At 39.7% G+C, this 21,462-nt stretch overlaps 1 protein-coding gene across 1 annotated transcript; it reads right to left on the reverse strand.

Annotated features, from left to right (window-relative positions):
* Positions 1-20,356, reverse strand: syk (spleen tyrosine kinase). The gene is made up of 15 exons (XM_084572128.1): positions 20,173-20,356; positions 19,975-20,069; positions 16,146-16,617; positions 15,453-15,613; positions 8,887-9,022; positions 7,909-7,978; positions 7,673-7,710; positions 6,207-6,269; positions 4,261-4,336; positions 3,207-3,366; positions 2,157-2,363; positions 1,126-1,315; positions 734-874; positions 405-517; positions 1-321 (listed from the first exon to the last, which is right to left on the reverse strand). Exons 3-15 carry the CDS (start codon positions 16,545-16,547, stop codon positions 249-251), a joined length of 1,830 nt encoding a protein of 609 aa, XP_084428254.1. The 5' UTR covers positions 16,548-16,617; positions 19,975-20,069; positions 20,173-20,356; the 3' UTR covers positions 1-248.
* Positions 20,357-21,462: the final 1,106 nt, after the last annotated feature.

The raw sequence follows: 21,462 nt of genomic DNA on the forward strand, positions 1-21,462 counted from the left end.
TGGACATGTATCTGTTTATTACAACTTTCATATCGTTCACATTCAGAGAGGAAAAATAAAAATAATAAAATAAATGTTATTTTGCATAATTAAAGTCAATATTTAAAAGGTGAAAGAGAAACCCCATGCTGATGTCTACATGTAACAGCTTTTACGAGTCAACCATCTCAAGCCATTGCTATACGTTTAAATGCAGTTTCTCTCATAAGCCAACAGTTTGCATAGCCTCATAGCATCCATGTGAAGAATCACTGTGCAATGTCGTAGTAATAGTCTCGTAGTCTTGGCTCAACGACAGAAAATGGAGGTCTTTCATCCACCCTGGAAGACACGAAAATAGCAGGCGGTTGTGAAAAATGAGTCGGTAGTCCCCTGCGATGACCAAGAGACTATGCGTCACTTACTTGTACGTCCAGCAGGTCCTCATGAGATCATACATTTCTTGTGGGCAGTTCGCCGGGGCATCCATCCGCTGTCCACTCTCAATCATCTGCATGACGTCATTTCCTTTCATGCCCTGTGAACGGTGACACATTCAGATTAAAGTCTTCTCACTGTATATTCATACACTCACATCCCACATGCAATCCATGAGTCAGTGTACTTTTAACACAGCAGCCCCATAACCCGAACAACAAATCTGTGTCAAGGCTATGTCCCTGTCTAAATGTGTAATATGTGTCAGTGTGTGTGGAGTTTAGTCATCGCCAGTCCGGGCTGCGATCGTTCATACCTTGTATGGTTTTTGGCCGTAGGAGAAGGCCTCCCACATGAGCACTCCAAAGCTCCACACATCACTTTTGGATGAGAATTTGAAGTAGTTTATACACTCAGGAGCGTACCACTTCACTGGCCACTTCCCATGACCCTTGGCCTAGAGGAGGATACAAATGATCAACATCAGTAGCTGGGAGATCATCTCGTATTGTTGTTTGAATATGAGTGTGGTAATTTCGGATGCAAAACTAGACAGTATTGCAGTCATTTATTTTGTCATTCATTTACAGATCAAACGGATCCATAGGTGGCCAGTCAAGACCTTAAGTGTGCCTATGCAGGAATATGATCTATACCAGGATCATAATAAAGTGGAGACATGCTGAAGAACCCCCTGTCAGCATTTACCTTGTAGTAGTTTTGCTCCTCAGCGACGGCTTTGGAGAGGCCGAAGTCACTGATCTTGGCGTAGTGCTGTGTGACCAGCAGCACGTTCCTGGCAGCGAGGTCCCTGTGAACGAAGTTATGCTCCTCCAGGTACTTCATCCCCATGGACACCTGGTGGACCAGCTCTGTGATGTTCTTTATGGACGTTTGCCTGCAGATGATCGGTTGTTATATTAAAAGTAAGCAAGTAAGTAAAGCTCAGGGAGAACATGCTAACTCTGCACAGAAAGATCCCAGTCGGCCAATGGATTCAAACCCAGAACCTTCTGGCTGTGAGACATCAGTGACAACCACCACACCACTGTGCCGCCCCTTTCCACTAGACATGGGAGTAACCAGCAGTATATCAAGCTCTTCACTTCATTCAAAAAGTTGCTGCTCTATTTCCTCATCTCTTCCCACGCTGTCAAAATCCATTCATTCTAAATTTCTACCTCACCACTCAGGTCCTATAATCGATTTGCTCGCCTTCTCTGAGCCAGTAATCATGCTCGCATCTTCCCCATCTCCACCTCTGTCTCACCAGAGGTCTCCTTCATCCACCTTTTAGCTTAATTTACTTCTCCACTAACACCAGCGTCTAGACTCCAGGGGTCCTGTATCTATCTATCGATCGAATTGCCTAAATGCAATGCTTTCTCATGTTTCCTCAATAAATGTTCCACTCCAACGTGATCTCTCCTCATTGAATTAACTGTAGTATTACAAAGTAATTACAAATATATATTTTCTTTCAGTGACTGAGACCTTATACTTTTAAGATATTTGATAAATGTTTAGCTTTTGGACCAAGTCCAAAGCGCAGTCATTTATAAGAATCCCTTATCTCCAGCTGATATTTGGGGTCAAAAGTGGATAAGTGAAACCACTGAGACCAGTCCTGTCCATCTGCAGAGGGAGAGGTCTGTATACGTTCCTAACAATTAATGTGAAAAACCAATGCCAGAATGTCTAAACTGAGAGAAAGGACAAGGCCCAGCTGGAGTACATACTTGTTTTTTTGGAGGAACTTGTGGAGTGGTCCCAGCTCAGCCAGCTCCATGACCAGCATCAAGTTCTCTGCCTCGCAGATACCAATCATCCGGACAATATAGGGATTGTCCAGTTGTTGCATGACGTCGGCTTCTCGCAGCATTTCATCTCGTACTGCTGAGTTATCATCGTTCTTCAGGATTTTGACAGCGACTGTCTTTTCTGTCCTGATACACGGGAAAAGGTTTTTGAGAGGATTACTTCACCATCAATGCATTTCTCAGACATTTCAGACACCAGCTCTCAACAGTCCTGACAGTCTGGGATAAGAGACAGAAGACACTGTGTGTTGTTGCTGAACAACCTCCCTGTCAAGTAGCTTGGACCACTGTTTGTGTGTTCTGAGGAGAACTGCTCAGAAGGCAAACAGCTTGTTTGACTTTATTGAACTCTGAATGATATCAAATGACAAATAATATGGTATTTTTTAAAGCATCATTGAGATTGGAAGATCACTGAATTAAGCAGTGAATCACGTTTCTTGTTTAATATTATACACTTACAATGCTTTTTCAACTTTCTCGCTGGTGTTTGGTCTTGTGCAGACTGTGTCTACCATTCTGTATGTCATCATACAGGCATTTTGCCTTTGAATAGATGTATTCAGTTCAGTGTTTTCTGAATTTCTGTTTAAATGGATCAAATTGGTTCTGTGTGAAACTGTGAAGGGAGGAGTAATCATCTTTATGTCAGAGAAAACAAGGTCCGTCACGGTGAGTTTCTTGTGTGGTTTGTACACATGGCCTGTTTGATATGAGCTGTGGGTTTAGGATTTTGTAAGTTAGATAGAAAACAGAGAAAAAGTATGTGTGGAAGTTGGATATTTCTATTAGAGATGCTGCGCCTATTATATCGAAATTTACTAACTTTGTGGTTGCAATCAATCTTGAATATGATTTATGATGGGGAGAATTTGGGGGTAGTCTGCATATATCTAACAAGCCATAACCATGACTGAAGTGTAGGGGTGCTCTTGTTTGTATGTAGTAATGTGATGTAAGGCGACATACTTTCTCATCTTGTAGATGCCCTTCATGACGGTGCCAAAGTTCCCAGAGCCCAGTTCTCCATCCTCTAGGAAGAGCTGACTGCGGTCCACTGTAGAAGTCCTCAGTTCATCTGGATCTGCGTATGGACTCTCATATACTTCTGTGTCCATTGGCAAGACCTCTGATGTAGAAAGTGTACAAGTTCAGTAGACAGTTGCAGTTTAGACAGCTGTGCACACAGTGCCACTGCCACCCATGCCGATACACAACTGTATTTTAGAAATGTATGTTGTAATGGCCGGTAGGAACAGGAAGAATGATAACAACATGACAATTTGTTAGTGTGTACAAGAGTGAACTACTCAGTATTTAGAAAGCCTGAATGTTATCGTGCCTGATAGACCAAATGTGTGGACTAGGTGGCCAGTTATGGTAAAAGTCAGAGATGCTTTTCTTTCATCTGTGAAGGTTCTCAGTCATCCAGGTCATGGTATGTCCAAAAAACATTAAAGAAAGACAACTGGACTTGTAGAGTTTTTTTTTTTTTTTTTAGAAGACGTTTCACCACTCATCCGAGTAGCTTCTTCAGTTCTGGTGGAGAGTTGAGGTTTAAATAGGAACATCTGTGGGTGTAGCCCATCAGAAAACTTGCTTGGCATGTTTCTGTTAATCACCAGAAACTGCCACAACTAGTGTCCGTTAACAGTCACCTACCTCAGCCTTGTAAATGAGAAATCCTCCCATATTTCCATTCTATTTTCTAGCCAGGAAACCAATCTCGGTTTTATTTGCTGAGGCATTGACCTGCTTCTGACCACACAGTGAATGTAGACAATATAAATGTGGCGCGTAAACAAATACTTTGTAATATTTTGTCTTTACCTTATGTGGACAGACTCCTTAAAGAAAAGCTGTCTGGAGAATAATATGTAAATTTCTACAGAGACCTACATAATAGCAGATGGCCCGGGACAAATGTACTAACAAGCAAGTTAGCTATAGCAAAGGAACAATACACGCTCATCATTTTGTTGAATACAAGGTGCGATCGCTCATCTATATTTGAACGTCTTACCTTTACCCCTAGCATGGGGGACACTGGTCTCATAAGGATTGAGATTATCTTGGTTGGTTTGACGTCCTGAAGTCGTCTATCAGTTCAGCACAAAAGACAACATGTCAGAGAGCAGACTGTGTATGATGCATACAACATAGTTTGACACGGAGTGCGGAGCTGAAATGTTGTCTGCATTTAAAGAAGGGATGTGGGACAAGTTTGGAAACTGATTTGCTGTTTGTATTATAATAGCTAGAGTTCAATGACGCGTTAACATTGTCCCACACCCATGCTTTAAAAAGCATGTGAACGTACAGAAGTACTGTTTTGAATCTCAAGCACAGGTGATTGGAGTTTCTTAATTCCATTGTACATTTCAGCAAATGGAAATGTAAAAATGATGATATTAAAAAAAGAAAAAAGGAAGGCATGAGATTAGCAAAACCAGGCAACAAAATCAGAAGGGTCAGTCAGGATTCGTTTCAGGGGCTGCCTCCTTCAAAGCTCACAAACAGGATGAGGGGGATTCACCAGACTTTTAGCACGGAGCCTCACATCTCCTTTCAGTTATACATTTCAAAATCAAATACATAGTAACAGGCCGACGCTGCTGTTCAAACCCAAAGGCTTCTCCAATCCAGTACTGTAGTTACTAGGTGGCGTTAGGTCTCCAGAATGCTACAACATTGTTGTTTTTGTCTGATAAATGAGGGTGTCTCCTCATATTGTGGTTAACGTTTTATTTTACAGATCCAGATACTTCCAAGTAAATGTCAGCTATGTATATTTTCTGGGGATGGTGTCTGGAAATGTAATTCAGCAATGATGGAATGGAACTAATTTACATTACTGAAAGCCTCCTCAACTGAGTCTTCTGACTCTAAGTTCAATGCATGGAATTCAGATCTACAGGAGGAATTAACATCGCAACAGTGGCACAGCATATGTAAAACAGCCCAGACAGCGACGGGTACAACAACTGGCTGATGAGGGTGTATATCACTTCCATAGCTTTAACATGGAAAAGTACAAGTAAGCCAGGCATTGCTGTGTGGCTTTTTTTTCTCTCTCCCAGTTTGTTTGCACTGTTATAGTGACCTTTAAGGACGTCACTTTGTTGGCCTTATGCTTTGTCTTGTTTTCTAAATTTGAAAAGTTCAATATTGTTGAAAGAAAAACTAGAGGTAATAGGAGACACACGAGAACCTTTTCTGCAAATAGATAATTCATGAGGAAAAGTGATGCATATAAATAATTCAAGAGGACTTTTTGAATTTAGTTTTGTGGTATTTCAAGTTTTTTATGAACAAAGGGGTCAAGGTAAGTTAGAGTCACACATACTCCCCATGTGACTACAGCAGGAATAATACATGTGACAGTGTAAAGTCAGTTTGTCATAGTGGTAGCTCACAGACTTACATTCCTTAAGTCTACCTCATTGGCATGGCTAAAAATTCAAATAAACAATAAATGAATACTGTAAAATGTTGTCTTCCCTATATTTAGTTTCCATACAAAATTATTAAAACCTTACTAAATATTTTATAATTCAAATTGAACAATCCCAGTACCCAAAGGAGGATTGGATCTTACAGATAGTACCAGAGGAGCCTTTGGAAGAGAACAGAGGCGTGACCAGTTTATGACGCTCGCACAGAAAGAGGCAGCTACTGAATGCGACCACCGGCTGTGGATTAGATGTAACTGCGCTAAGTAACCTCTGGATGGTGTTAGAATGTAATCACAAGTGAGCCGAGGCCTTGTGATCTCACACAAACTTCGGCAAGCTGTGCAAGTGTGCAGTCAACTCCAGTTGTGAAACTGTCTGCTCTGAAGAAAGACTCCGAGGTTAGTAAATACCAATCCACACCGAAGCATTAGTGAAGGGGAGAGGGCAGGGAAGGGCTGGTGTTACACAAAGCGGCCATTAGGTTCACAAGGGGGTACGAGGTGTGTTAGTGCACCTTTGTTCGGCCAGGTATGGGAATATTTTTGATCATGGAGACAAATCCTTCTGCCGCAGTTTGCTAGAACCAAAAATGTCAGAGAGGTTATCAGTGAACCTGTTAGCGTTAAGAACATGCATGTGATCATTACAGAAGAAACTGATTCAGAGGAAAGGTTAGCTCCAAACAAGGATGTGTCACCTCATACTATTTATGGCCCCCAAATTAATAAGTCATGTTCACAAATTACTCATTTGGATACGTATTCATTTGAGGTACAGGGGCAGGACTAAAAGTTTAATAAAAAAAAAACATTAAGTTCAAAATAACACAACAGGCAAAAGTCCATGTCCAAAAGTCCCAAACGTACATGTTTTTCAGTCAAAACAAGATGGCATTTCAGGTAAGCAGATCTTTTGGGTTAGATTATTTGTGGTTTGACTATCTAAACTGCTGCTAGCATTTACTTTAAGTAGTAAGAGCTGATGTTATAGGTTGTTGTTTCTATTCCAGCTAGTTAGGGACCAACCTTCAGCGAGGGGCTGTGTTTTGGTCCAAATATGGTTTTCTTTCCTTCATATTGACATGATCACCACATTGTCCGTGATGAGCTATTGCTATAGTTTCAGCAATAGTGGTCAAACTTTGGCTGCTGTTAGCTACTACTATTATCTACCAGAGCTACTATTGCATTCTAATACAATGTATGACTAATCTAAATGAAGTGATTATTTCGAAAGAAGTTTTGTTTTCTAGCTATAAGTTAGGTATGCTTTGGATGTAGCCCATCTGACTGCTGGACAATGGTGTGTTATCTTAAATATCTATTAAAAACTCTTAATGCATTCACACAGATAAGTAATTTAAAAAATTCTGAGACAATGTGAGATCTCAGAGGCAGATATCTAAACAAGTAAAGCCAGCATTTTCCGCATGAACAAATACCACTAGGTGTGTGTTGTTTTTTTCATTCTTGTTTCCTGAATCAACCCTTTAAATGTCAACGATGCATAAGAAATAGGGTGAACAAACAAGTTACAATATGTAAAAGCTGTAATTGTAATATTCAAAATACACAGAAAACTTGTGATAAACAGAATTTCCACAGTGACGGTAAAATAACGCAGTGATACATGCATCAGCATCTGCAGAGTCCTTGTTTCCGTTCGCTAATCGTGTGACACACATGCAGTAATTGACCTTAGTTCATGTTCTCTAAACGTAAAAACTTGCAAATGCATTGATGGCCCCACATGTGCAGACCACTTCTACACGTGAAACCCATGTTTGACCTGTTCATGACAACTGATAAGATTCCTCACTGGCGACCTGCGTCAGGGACCCCACTCAGCTGTGACTGAACCGGTTTAAACCCTGGCCGAGTCAGCCGGGCACGAGCTGACCCATGCGGACGGTTCCCTGAGGCAGGTTTTACCAGTCACTGTGTCAGTCTGGATTTGTTAATGCAAACACACACTACTTACAATAGTAGGCACGAGTCCTGGCTGTGGAAGTGGCCGGTCTATGAACACAGAATATGACAAATATGGAGCAGATCTTAGATGAACACTTATTTGACATTTATTTATACACCAGCAGTGCACAGGAAAATGACCTGTTACGTATATATATATAAATGGGTCGCTATACGTTTTGTTGTTAGATATCAATATGCTGTGAGCTTTGGTTTGATTGACAGTGTTTTGTGAATTCTTATTACCCGGTCTTGGACAGGGGTCTGTTAGCACTCGCAGCAGGCCGTCTGGCTTGTACGAGTAGTGCTCCACGAGCTGTGTTAAAAGACAAGACATGCAAACATGGCAGACACCAGTCACGATTGAGTATGTACATCCACACCTACACAAGACTAACGGTCTAAAGTCTTTCAACCCTGTTCAGAAGCCAAAATGTGTTTTTTTTATACCACAGAAAACAGGAACTGAAAGAGTTATTCTTAGAGCCTTCCACAAGCTTAACATTAAAATGCTGGCGGTGAGGGTGATGCAAAAGGGCCGCTGATCCTCTGAGAAGCATGCTAGGCTTTAACTACAATTGATTACACTAAGTTCGTGTCATCAGTTAAAAGGAATAGTTCAACATTTGGGGAAATATAGGGTTTTTTCTTTCTTTCAAAAACCATTAATTAATCTCACATCTTGGTGTCATGTACGCTGAGAGTAAGTGAGCATGAGGTAAATTTAACTTTGCATATAAAGCGCAGAGAAAACCTGCTGGTCTGGCTCTGTTCCATGTGTAAAACCCACTAACACCTCTAAATATGGAAAGACATTATGTATTTCAATAGTTTAATCTGCATACAAACAGAAACATATTGGTTGCTATAAGTGCTCCGGTAAAGACAACACAACTGGAAGTAGCCAGAGATGACAGTCAAGAAGTGCTCAGCACTACTTGAGGTGCTTGCAAAGCTGACTGTGATCATTCAGTGTCACACTGATTACATTAACAAGTATTAAATGTAGGGACAATTGTGCATAGAAACTGAAACTGAACAGAAACTGTTACGTGTCTCTTGCGGAGGAATTTTGACCACCGACCACAGTATTTCTAAAATTTTGGCGACATGACAGTGTGTAGAATAAATGTCTATGCAACATACATCCAAATATAGTTTCTGAAATAATAAAACGGGTGAAAAACACTGAGCGACACAGAAATATAAACCCGTTGTGTTAACCTGCCACAGGGTGTCAAACTTCTTTCCGTCTGGGATGGAGAGCTTGCTCGTCCTGTCCATGTCGATGCGATAATGCATGACTTGTCCTTCGTGCAGTAAACACAGGGCGTAGGATTTCGGATCCCTCTGTCGAATCCTGCACAGAGACAAGACCAATAAGACACTGACATTCCTTCATAGATAAGACTGATGCTTTCTGAACATGCTGCAAAAGTAACATCAGACACAAACGCATTAGGATATTTTAAGTCAATAAAATATGTTCACACACCAGTGCCAAGCTCAGTGGCACTTGGCACAGGGTACTGAACCCTAACCTTCTGCTTTGTAAACAATCTGCTCTACCTATGGGTCCACAGCCACACCCAATGATATTATCTCAGATTAGATTAGATTCAGCTTTATTATCACCACATTTAGTATGGGTTCACACATAATGCTATACATTTTGGCTGTGATATACAGACTATGAAGTATTTATTATGAATAATTAACAGCTGTATGTTCTGTACATACTAAGGGATTAAAACGTCCCACCATAATGACTATGACACTTTTCATTTTGTGCTTCAGTGATGTTGTGGTTAACTCTGACGTCCCACAGCATGAGAGAAGGTTCTGGTTCGAGGCAGACCAAATCTGCTAGTTTTGTGTGGAGTTCAAATGTTCTCCCGGAGCTTTTCTATGGGCATTCCAGCTTTTTGCCACTGTCCAAAACCTGCATATTAAAATGTACCTCAAACACACAAGGCCCAGAGGTTTACACGGCTGAGGCAATGACAAACGGCTCAAATTGATCAAGTAAAGAGAATATTAAAAGAGATCATAGCCCTTCATCATAACAAATTTATCAGTAAAAGATCGAAAAATAAACCATACAGGAAATACATCAAGGTTACAAGAGACGCTCGACTCAAGTTGAAAAGTCTGAAGGGAAAAGAGGTGTCTCTTTGAAGAATATGATTTTCTTCTTTTAAGTGACAGTGAGATTTCAGTGACAGCACTTTCTTATATTTTTGTGAATTGCTTTTGTTTCCTTATAGCATGTGGACAGGAGTAGCATCAACTTGCTGCATGTCATTTTCTTTTTAACTAAAAGCCTAAAGTCTGTCTCACAGAATGACAAAATAAAACTTTTTATACAGTACTTGTGTTAACTATAAAACCGCTTATGTAGTTCGAGGCATTTAATAACTACACATAGAGGACTTAACTGACATCCAGAAATCCTACCACTGGCTAGAAAAAAACTCTTTCCTTCAGACTAGCTTTTTCTAGCCATAAAAATAGCACCGAATAGCACAAGATCTGATCACGGTAGCACAGGAACAAGCACTGAACACCAGATCCAGGTGCAGGCTGTGACAGCATACACCTAGAAGCATAAAGCGGCTGGGATATTGTGCAGGAATATATGAGAATGGGTTGGAGGTCCCAGTAAGAGAAATACAAGAGTGGCTCCAGCACATCCCAAGAACAACACCTGAGCAGTGGAGTCATAAGGGTGGAGCTAAGATACTGCCCTGAACGATCAGACTCTCAGGCCTCTGTTAAAGAGCCCAAACTTGAAGAAGACACACACATCACCACCACCCGCCCTAGATCTGAGTGAGAACCTTGCTCTCCTCTCTGTAGACTTTGAAAATACTATGATTACATTATATTACTGAGCTCCTAGTTCCATGTGAGACAATAGAACATATTGTCCCTGACCTCCCTCTCCACCACACAACAGACAGACAACGGAGCACCTTCTCCAGAAGGCTCAGACGACTTCGGTGTCTCAAAGAACGCTACAGGAAATCTTTACTGCCTCAAGCCATCCGCCTGAACAACTTCTCATTGTAAATTAATTTAATTTCATTGCAATTTCATTGTTTTTTTAATTTTTTTAATAGTCACTTATTTTATAGTTCTTGTAAATATTGTGTATATAGATTTTTTTGTTTTATTTTTCTATTTTTTATTGTTATTTTAGCTTTTTTGGAATATATTATGGTGTCAAGTGCCTGTACATTGCTACTGCAACTGTGAAATTTCCCAGTTTGGGATTAATACAGCATCTATCTATCTATCTATCTATCTATCTATCTATCTATGGTTTGACTAATAGTTTTTGTTTAAGACATTAAGTATTTCTCCACCAGCAAGCATGCAATTCGGAGTCTTATTTATATAGCGTCAGCAACAATACAAATGATCTCAAGGCGCTTTACAAAACCCGGCCAGAAACCCCCAGAGCAAGCTCAAAGGCGATGGTGGTAATCAAAACCTCCCTTTTAACAGGAAGAAACCTTGAGCAGAACCCAGCTCATATGGAGGGACCCATCTGCCTAAAGCTGGCCGGGTAGAGACAGAAAAAGAGAGAAGAACAAATCAGGAAGAACTTAGAATTAGACCTTAGTTGTTCTTTTTGGTTAGTTTTTTCTTGTAGATTGTGTCAGTGGAGTTGTTTTATAGCTATCACCCCTGTTAACTCAGTAAATCAGCAGTTGGGGGATGTCAGACGTACACATTCAGCTAACTGCTGCGTCTATGTCACTTGGTTTTTGTGATTTTCCCGTTCTTTTCGATCGTGTGTTTTACTTTCTTTTACCAAAGCTTCATGTCTGTTATTATACCATTGTTGTTGTTTTTTCACACTTATATAATTCTTGAAAAGATGTCAATAATACTTAACCCCACCTGCAACCACACAACATGCCAACCATGACTGGGTGTAACTATTTTCAAAATTTAGGATCTGAGAAAGAACACGCTGAGACGTTACAGTAAGACAGAGGAGGCAAGTTTACAGGAACTAAACAGGAACTTAGAGACAAGGCCTGTGTGTCATTATAAATAGCTGCTCTGTGGTCCTAAAATGATATTCTCAAACATAACAAATATGCAAAAAAACGTCCTGTTGTATTTGTTCACGTTTTGTATTTGTATGTCTTTTCTTGGTCACTGTTGAAAGTGAGAGCCTGTGCAATTTGCAAATGACTTCCGAATATTCCAGCTGAAATGTATGAAACATTTATGATTTTTTTTTTTTCAAATTTCAAGCTAAAACTGTAACGGCATGTTTCAGTGGAACAAAAAAAAAAAAAAAAAAAAGCCTTCTACTCAGTGCTTCATGAGAAAAGGGACCCAACAGTTACATCTCGCCCTGCTGTCATTCTTCCTCTTGGTATGGCTACTTCAGGAAGTCCTTTGCAAACTGCCAGAGCGGAAACCACACTGTTTGTCTGTGTGTGTGTGTGTTCCCCTGTGTTTCTTCTTCAACCGAAGCATCTGCGGCTATAAATACTCCACATGCACTCCATTCAAATGTAACGAGGCAAAAGAAACATTTGCATTAGTATTTTATATAGTGAATTAAATATAAAAGTAATTAATGCTTCACTTGTAGCTTGTTTAGAATGTCGGCTTTTGCAGCATTTTTGCTAATTTCACAACTCAGGGTTACAAAGTAGATCCATATGACATTTGCACCACAGACTTATGTAACATTAGCACAGGAGGAACGCAACACTTTTCTGCTAAAACCCCGACTAAGTCACTATTGTTAAAGACATATACTAAGGACAGTAACTACCATCATCAAATATCAGGCTTCAGGGCCCTTGGCAAAAAGAAATTTTAACGTATGCATTTTTAAAAGCTATTTCTTATTCACACAAGCAGACTTTTTGTCCCATATCTTCGACGTTTCCGGGGTAAATTTCAAAAAAGTTACACAATAACGTCAATAAATCTCAAGATATGAACCACCAGCTTACTAGTCTCTTACAAGAGACTTACTATTGTCTGGAAGTGGTTCCACCATTCGTGTCACAGTTCGAAAGAAAACTTAAATAGCAAAGCCAAAAAATCTGTTTTGATACTGCTTTTGTTACCACTGCACAAGTTCAGCTCTCTCTAACTAAAATTTTTACTCAAGCACAATAATCTTTATCACTGACAAAATGAAGCAGACAGTCTGTGGTTGATATTGCAGTGACGTTGAAGCTTTTCAGATATACCCCTAACCCTAACCCTAGTCATTTACTTTCAGTCTGGCACAGTTAACAGTGGGGGATAAAGTTCAGCACTACAGAATAAGTAACTTAAGGTGACCACGACCCCTGACTGCATTACAAGAATTGTGAGACCTGTTGAACAGGTCTAATTTCAATGTTTCACAATTTGAGCCGAGTCAAGAGCATGTTGAATCCGAATTAATGAATGTACATAAAGGGACACACCCAGTACAGGACCATTTGTCCCTTTTACTATTGCTTTTATGCTTAATTAGTTTGGCTTATTTTAAACAGCAACAACAACATGTTGGCCTTTCCAAACTCATTTTGTCATTTGTTTATTTGTTTTCATTTTGACTAATCATTTTTTAATTCTTAGTCTGAATGAGCCAACAGTAGACCTAATGCAAAAAATGCAAACGAGTAAAGCAAGCATTGTTTCAAAAACAATGGCATGAATGTGTACGTGTATCTATGACAGATGTATGTTTATCTTGCTGTTCTCTTCTCTCTTTGCTGTTCTCTTTGCTGTTCTCTTCTCTCTTTGCTGTTCTCTTTGCTGTTCTCTTCTCTCTTTGCTGTTCTCTTCTCTCTTTCTTCTGTCTCTACCTGTCTGGCCTTAGGCAGATGGGTCCCTCCATATGAGCTGGGTTCTGCTCGAGGTTTCTTCCTGTTAAAAGGGAGTTTTTCCTTGCCGCCGTTGCCTTCAGGCTTGCTCTGGGGGTTTCAGGCCGGGTTTTTGTAAAGCGTCTTGAGACGATTTGTATTGTTATTGACGCTATATAAATAAATTGAAATTGAAATTGAAATTGAATAGGTATGATCAATTCCTACAAAGTGCAGGAAAGAGAAAAAAGCAAATCAAATGAATATTTTCTGTAAGCAACCTACCCTGTGAATGATGTTGAGATCATGTAATCTTGAGTCTGTGGTGTCATGTGCTGTAGAACCCCTTGCTCTTCTTATGGTTGTATGTTTGCTGTATGCTATCCAGCTACACAATCAAGTGCTTCCCTTTGTACTGTTGATCATATTATGTGTGTGATAAAGAGTTTTTAGTTTGTACACAGGTTGCAAGATCAAATTACAGAAATATATATTCAGTCTGGCGTTGATACACATACACGTGACATAGATCCATACACTATTGGTCATGAAGTTGGAATAATTTTGTTTTCAGACACATACCTCTTTTTTATTCCTATCTATATAAATCACGCTGTCATGATCATTTCATGAGCAGAGCTAAAAAATCTTTTATTCCAACTATATGGGCAACAGTGTATATGTGACGCGTAAATATAGAATCCAGTCGTGATACCAATGCAAGATATAGCTGATGATGTCACATGACATTTTGATAATGAATGTAAATGAAACGGTTACTGACCGCAGTAGTCCTGACATAGAAGCTGCATTAGCAGTCGCAGAAAGCCGTTAACGAGCACATCACGTATCACTAAATTTAAAAATTGGAATTTGTGAGGTGAGGCTTCCTGTTCACAACCTGTATATCTGTGTCAAACAAAATCACACTTCAGCTAGTCACACACTAGTTCTTTCACACTAAAGCAGAGTTTATGCCTCTGGGTGACCAGGCGCAGACACCAGTGCGAGCCATTTATACTTGTGGGCTCGTCAGTCTGGTTCGCTCTGTAAAAACACCACCCAAACGCTCAAAAATTGCGGAGATGGAGAAGCAGCCGAAAACAGTAAAGCGTAAATATGCTACAACCAACCAGACCAGTCACAGCTCTTATGGTCTGTGTCCCCGTCGCTGTAGCTACGCCGTCAAAATGATACAGAATCCTAAACCGCCTTAAATTTTATGCAGCAACTTTTGCTGTTTTGATAACTTTCATTAATAACTTAAACTAATACCTCCCTTCATTTCCGCTTGATTAAATCTTCCGTTTCTCTCCTGGTGCACTGGTTCACTAAGCTGAACAGCCAATCAGAGCGTTGTGTCTTACCATCTCACTTCACCACGGATTCAACATGCTCATTTTATTTGTTTATGCGTAATGGGTGCAACAACACCAAATCAAATTCCTTGTTCTGATTTGGATTCAGCTGAAAAAGCCAATGACAGGGGTCACAGGACACAGTCTTGGCTCTAGTTGGACCAAAAGCTAGGGCCACAGATGCTTGCCAACAGCCTGGCACCGGGGCCAACCGTCGGCCTGGTGTGTCATGGCCTTTAGGAAAACTTGGTCAAGATGGTTCAAGATGTCTGAAATGGTTTGCTGAAGCTTGAATTGAAAAAAGTTGTTGGAGGGGCAATCACATACTTGGAGTAAAACCTTGACTAACAAGCGGATTTCAAGGGCAGGAAATTTCTTTAGAAACACACAAACCAACATTTGCAGTTTTACCTTTTGAGGCAAAAGTTTCATTGCATGTGACTCGTGTTAGAAGAAGAAGAATTTGATTGTTTCATGAGGGGAATTGTGTTGTTGACATTCTTGCCATAATTAGCAAATTTGGATATGTTAATTACAGCATTTACTGTGATCATAACCATAGCCATAACGTACAGAAAGACAGCTATAAAATACTTACAAGAATTTTCCATTTGTACGGGAGCCATTTTGAAGCCTTGGCTCGCACGCTTCTCGTGTTATTTGTCCGTGGAACCAGGGCATTCTTTGGTGAGCAGTGGTGGCAATGCGTTTCTCCAGTTGAGGCCTCTGGCTGATGATGGCCTGCTCCAGAGCTGCCCCCTGTACACATGCATGATAAACGTGATTATCATTAGAATTATATTATATAAGGAACTGGGTATTAAATCTTTAACCATTATATGATTTTCAATACATGGTCAGCAATGAAAACACACCAAACACAGTGGTAAAAACTCAATAAGTCAAAAGGCAGCTCACCAGCATGAAGCAACAAAACCACCAGGAATCAGTTAATAAGAGGTATTCATCCTTTGCAGGATATCATATAATATGGGGAAGGAACCCCTGAATAAGTACAAGTAATTGCTGAGATCTGGGAACACTGTTGAATCAATTCAGTATTAATCCAATTCAATTTTATTTATTTAGCTTCAACTTTATTACAAATTGTCTGAAGATGCTTCACAGAACCCAGAGCCTGAAACCACAAGAGCAAGCATAAGACTGACGGCGGCAAGAAGGCTCATATGGGGGACCCATCTGCTTGAAGCCACTACAAAGAAGTCAGATGCGCCAAGAAGCATGCAGTAAAATTATTGCACAAACTTTCCTTCTTACAGGTGAAACTAACCTGCAGGTTCCAGGTCTCCTTCACATACTCCCGGATCAGCTTTTCCTTCAGGTCCTCAAATGGGCCCACCTTGGGCTGCATGTTTTTGGGCCTGTTGCAGGGCTTCTTCAGCAGACACACAAGACCATCCATCTCCTGGGAATGGTAGTCAATTACATCCACAGGGTTCCTGTGGCTCTTACCACCGGCGATTGCATACGTTTCATTGGGCTGTCTTTCAATGGTGTAGTGGTAGCAGCGGCCTGTATTTGCCACAGACAGTGCAAAGCCTCCAAGATAGTTTCGGCTTTGCCTTAGCAGGTATAAGCCGTTGCCCATGCCTGCCTGCCGCAGGTAGTCCTCTGCATCCTCCCTGGTGATGTTGCCATAGAAGAATGGCAATGAATTCACAACGTCAGCCATGTTGGCTTCCGGATGGAGCCTCCCTTAAGGAAGTCGCTTCACAATGTTCAGCCACCAGGATAGAATTAACCTGAAAACAAAAACATAATCAAAGATCAAGAATATTACTAAATGTTTAAACATATTCAAATCTTGAAATTTAATTCTGATGTTTCCCTTCCATTTTACAGAAATAAGTAGCCTCAATAATGGAACCTTCTGACAGGAAGCGCTGGCTGATGTCACCTCATTACTGTGGTAATGAGGTTTGTAGGCTCCTTTTTGTACAGTGAAAATGAAGCACATAACAGGTGCATGATAACATTTTGCACCACCCCAACCAGCGGACTATAATTTGAACACTCTTGCAAGAGCAATAAACAGACTTTAAACCTGCTGACATCGCCATGTATAGAGCTATGGTTCTCCTTGACATTGTCATACACACAAAGACAGTTTAGGAACAACTCAAAAAACATGAAACAGCTCAAAAACCATGAAAGACAGCACATGGAGTTGACCTGGCCTCCAAATTCACTAGATCCCAAACTGATCAAGTATCTGTTTGATGATCCACAGAGGCCCCTCCCCTTAACCCATAGGACCCAAAGGCCCCCACTACCAACATGTGTTGCCAGACACCACAGGACACCCTGAGAAGGCCCATGCCCATTCTCTGATGAGTCACAACTGTTTTGGAGGCACAAGGGAGACCTACATGGTGGTCATAATGTTATTCCTGATCAGTGTAAATTATTCGCTTAGGATGACATTTTGTCACAAACTTCCTGTGTGAAGATATTTCTGTGTATTAATACACACCACCTTATGTTCGAAAACACAGCCTGATTAATATCTGATCACTAGTAATACTCCGGCCTCTGCAATCCCATTATTCACCATTTACAAATAAGTTTGGAAAGCTGGATGGCAAACTGTGTTTGGTCTATGTTGAATGATTTGAATGATGGTTGATCAATGTTAAATTTGTTTGTAAGATAGCCCAATGAGATCATTTTAGAGAAATTTACATTTTAAATGTTTGCTGGTCCATGATAACTGTGAAGTGAGAATAGGAAAAAATAAATAAATAATTAAGTACAGAGTAAAATCCAACCCTAACCCTAACCCTAACATAACCCTAACTGCTGGGGGTAGAGCAGAGCGCAGTATTAATTTAACAAAAACACGAGTGAGTCCGGCGGAAGTATGGGAGGGTCATCGATAATGCGCCTCTACTCTCGGACAGTACTGCACAGACTCTGGCGCCAAACTCGCAAGATGGCCACGCCCGTATGCCCAGGAAGCTAGCATCGGTTTGGCCAATACAAGGAAGTGGGGACCCGTTTAAAGCATTGGCTGTGCATCCCATCGTCCTGGACTCACCCACACATCAGATTTCTGCTTGGATATACAGACTAATATGGATACAGGTTCTCTTGTTGCTGCATTCATGGAGGGGATTGACTCCGTTTTTAATATAGAAGCTGCAGTAGCACAGGCGGAAGTCACAACGTGTGTGAACACCATGTGTAGAAAAAAAGGAGCGTAAAAAACAGAGTCGCCCACCTCAAAATATATTATAAACATTAATATCACACATTGAAAACACCTGTCATTACACAGACAAGGTGAAAGACACACCACCTTGATGCTCCGCCGTCCCAAACCCCCATGAGAGAAAGCTTCACATTCTGAATTGGAGCGTGGATCGCATTTATCACAATCATATGTCTTTATGCCCATGTGTTCTCTGTTCATTTTCCTCAAAGTGTGCCATAGTAACATTTATTGGTACGAGTGTGTATGGAGCTCTAGAGGTGGTGGCTGACCTCCATTAAGGTCATATGAAAGTCATGAGAAGCCACTTTGCAAATTTGACTTCAAACTAAGCAAGCTTACGTCTTTGTTTCTACCACACCATAGAATAAAAAGCATGTGTATCTATCCACAATTCCAATACCATGTCAAAATATTGCAAATGTTTGTGGCCAGCTTCAGAGCATCCAGAGCTCCAAATATAAGATCTGCTTCTTGAGAAAAGCTCAGTCTAAATTTTGGCTTTGTTGAGTTTAAGGGGCGTTTAAGGGGCGTTGCTTCTTTACCGCAGCGATTAACCCGCACGCTGTCTTTTGTTTGATGTAGATGGATTATTCACTGAAGTATTTCTTATACATTTTGAACTGCACTTATCTTAACCTTTGTGTTCTTGTAAAACTACCGCAGCAGACTCAGAGGTCAGATCAGTCACACATATTTAATGACTGCGTAAACATATCAGAAAATAATGTTTACACGGCAAATTCATACGGAAACTATTTTTTGATGACATCTGTTAGATGACATCCCACCGTGTGAGTCCCATGCTTTCAAGTTCCTTCTCATGCTTTCATGTCGCACAAACAGATCTCACGCTATGAGGAGCCCCTTAAAAGCTCCTCCTCCTTCATGAAAAAAAAAAAAAAGGTTAAAGCAGACTTTCTCTGCACATAAGCAAATCAGAAGCACAAGAGTGCAAAAGACACAGTTTGTGTGTTAGTTGCCATCTTTTGCAATGACGAGTACCAAATGAAGGTAATCTTCTGCAGGGGGTTGGATTTCAGCAGAATATCAGACCCTCTTCAAAATCACAAAACACCTTATATGTAGCTTGAGCTTTTCCTAACTACCACAATTTTTCTTTGATTAAAAATCTTTAAAATATCTATAAAACACAACGTTACAGCCACAGAGAGTTTCACTGAAGTCTCAGGAGTAATGAATGTAATTAGGTTCAAAATGTTAACAGGAACCTTGCTTCCAGCCACTTGTAGGAGTCTTTCCTCTGGGATTATTAGATACCGGCAGGATTTATGTGGGCATCTCCAACGTGAGAAAGTTGTGAACATTTATGCACATGACAAATCAGCGTTAAATCCATTGATCATATGTTCTAAATTATCCCCAACATGGAGGACAAGATCTAAGCTGTGTCAAGTGAGGAGACGTGCTAACAGTCACACAACAATTTCAGTTTCTTGGTTAGTAAAATTCTGATCCATTTACTTAAGTCTAAAACAGTAATGTAAAGCAGGACATTTGCAGTAATAACATTATTGTGTGCCAGACAATATATTGAATATCCTACATTTAAATACTTGTTGTAAATGGTTAGCTTTAACTACTTTATTTTAATTTAGGTGATTCAAATTGTCAAATTACTAGTCACAGAGTTGGGCAATTCATTTGTCAAGATAATTTTTAATTACTCAAAACTGAACAACAGCAGCAAGTGTTTCAGGTTAAAAATGAGTCAGAAGTCAGTGAGAAACGACTTGACTAGTCTAAAACACAGTAAAAAAAGGGAACTGTAATTCATTGCTTACACTAAAGGAGAACATTTAAAAACAGGGAACAGCAGTAAAGATTGAACAGTCTTTCTTAAAGAAAACACAAATACTTCACTTACCGTATGTAATGTGGTAAACTAGTTCCAGACTTCGATTCACCTCCAGTTCGGTCTTTCGGTCTTTTCAGTGCTTCAGCATATCAGCTGCCGGCGGTCTGAACAACATATGAACATGTCATCTTCAATTCACCAGTTCCTGACAAACAAAACCACATAAAAAAAAAAGAAAAAAAAAAAAAAACACAGTCAGTTACTCACGGGCAATCCTGACTGAGTTTTCCTGCAGGACCAGCTTCAACTTCAGTCCATGTACAGACACACAGTTAAGTGGTGGAGCTCTGATGCTTCCTCATTTCAACGACTTTTACTTCCTTTTTTTTAATCTGCACGCTGACCAACACATCTGTAGAGCACCAGGAAATGGTGTGACAACAGTAATGACACAAATGACGCGAAACCACCTTTAATATATCGTGAACTTTTGAACAACATATATTTTTTATTTATTTTTTTTAACTAGGTGCTGAGGAGGAAGATGTTTAGATGCAGCTAAAAGCAACAGCAAAAAGGAGATTTTTTTATTATTATTATTTATTTATAATCTTTAATATTTAGTTTTAGTGTCTGGCCTGTAATCTGAAATTGTAATGCATTTATTTGATAAAATATAATTATTAAGTATAATTATTAGCTTTTTATTGTTTCATGTATTTTAATTTCTTTTCATGACTTATTTAAGACATTTTAAATACATGATACTGTATATCTGTTAACAATCGCTTGTCTTCCAGAGGACAAGCAGAGGACAAGGATGGAAAATGAAAGAATGAATGAATAATTTAGCTATATATGTTTTTGTAAATGTTATACTGAAAAAATAACTAATAATCATACTGCTAATTTCATTAGAAATGGCTATTTTATGGTTTTAAATTAGAGTAAGGTGTCACATGTACGTCAAAATATAAAATGATGTACCATGCCTGACAGTAATCAGTACAGGCATGTTTTATTGTGTAGATTATTATTTAAATTAGTTGTGACTTACATTGCATCTTATCTTGTCTTATGCTTTGGATGAAGCAACATTATATGAAAAGTAATTACACAACAGCTGATTTTTTAAAATAAAGTGAAGCAAGTTCAAAGTGAACAGAAATGGACAAAATACTCATAACCTCAAGTCTGTATTTTGGTGGAATATTTGCATGAATGCACCACTAGTTTTCAAAAAGAGGCACAGATCTATCGACTTAAGCTGAGTGTGTTATAGGAGTTTGTTAACATGCTGCAGGTTTTTATATATATATATATATATATATATATATTCTAAGGATTTTTTCATCAGCCATTTTTGACTGACCATCTGTATAAATAAGCCTTACTTGTGTGTAATTTTGAAAAAATGAGAAAATAAAAAATACCACATAAGAAGTTAAAACTTCTAAGTTTTCTCACTTTTTGTGTAACACAAATTCTGACACTCCTGTTCAACACATGCGGACTGGGTGTGGGTGTTAGCATCGAGCAGAGCTAAGCATGCAGGGA

This window comes from Chelon labrosus (assembly GCF_963514085.1).
Source record: "Chelon labrosus genome assembly, chromosome: 22".
NCBI lineage: Eukaryota > Metazoa > Chordata > Actinopteri > Mugiliformes > Mugilidae > Chelon > Chelon labrosus.

Excerpts from the sequence above, each read along its gene's own strand:
- syk (XM_084572128.1), bottom strand. The coding sequence starts at position 16,547 with ATGGCTGACGTTGTGAATTCATTGCCATTCTTCTATGGCAACATCACC. Across the intron at positions 6,270-7,672 it reads CAGGACTCGTGCCTACTATT|CAAACTGCGGCAGAAGGATT; the intron begins GTAAGTAGTGTG and ends TTTTGGTTCTAG. Across the intron at positions 875-1,125 it reads AGGAGCAAAACTACTACAAG|GCCAAGGGTCATGGGAAGTG; the intron begins GTAAATGCTGAC and ends ATCCTCCTCTAG.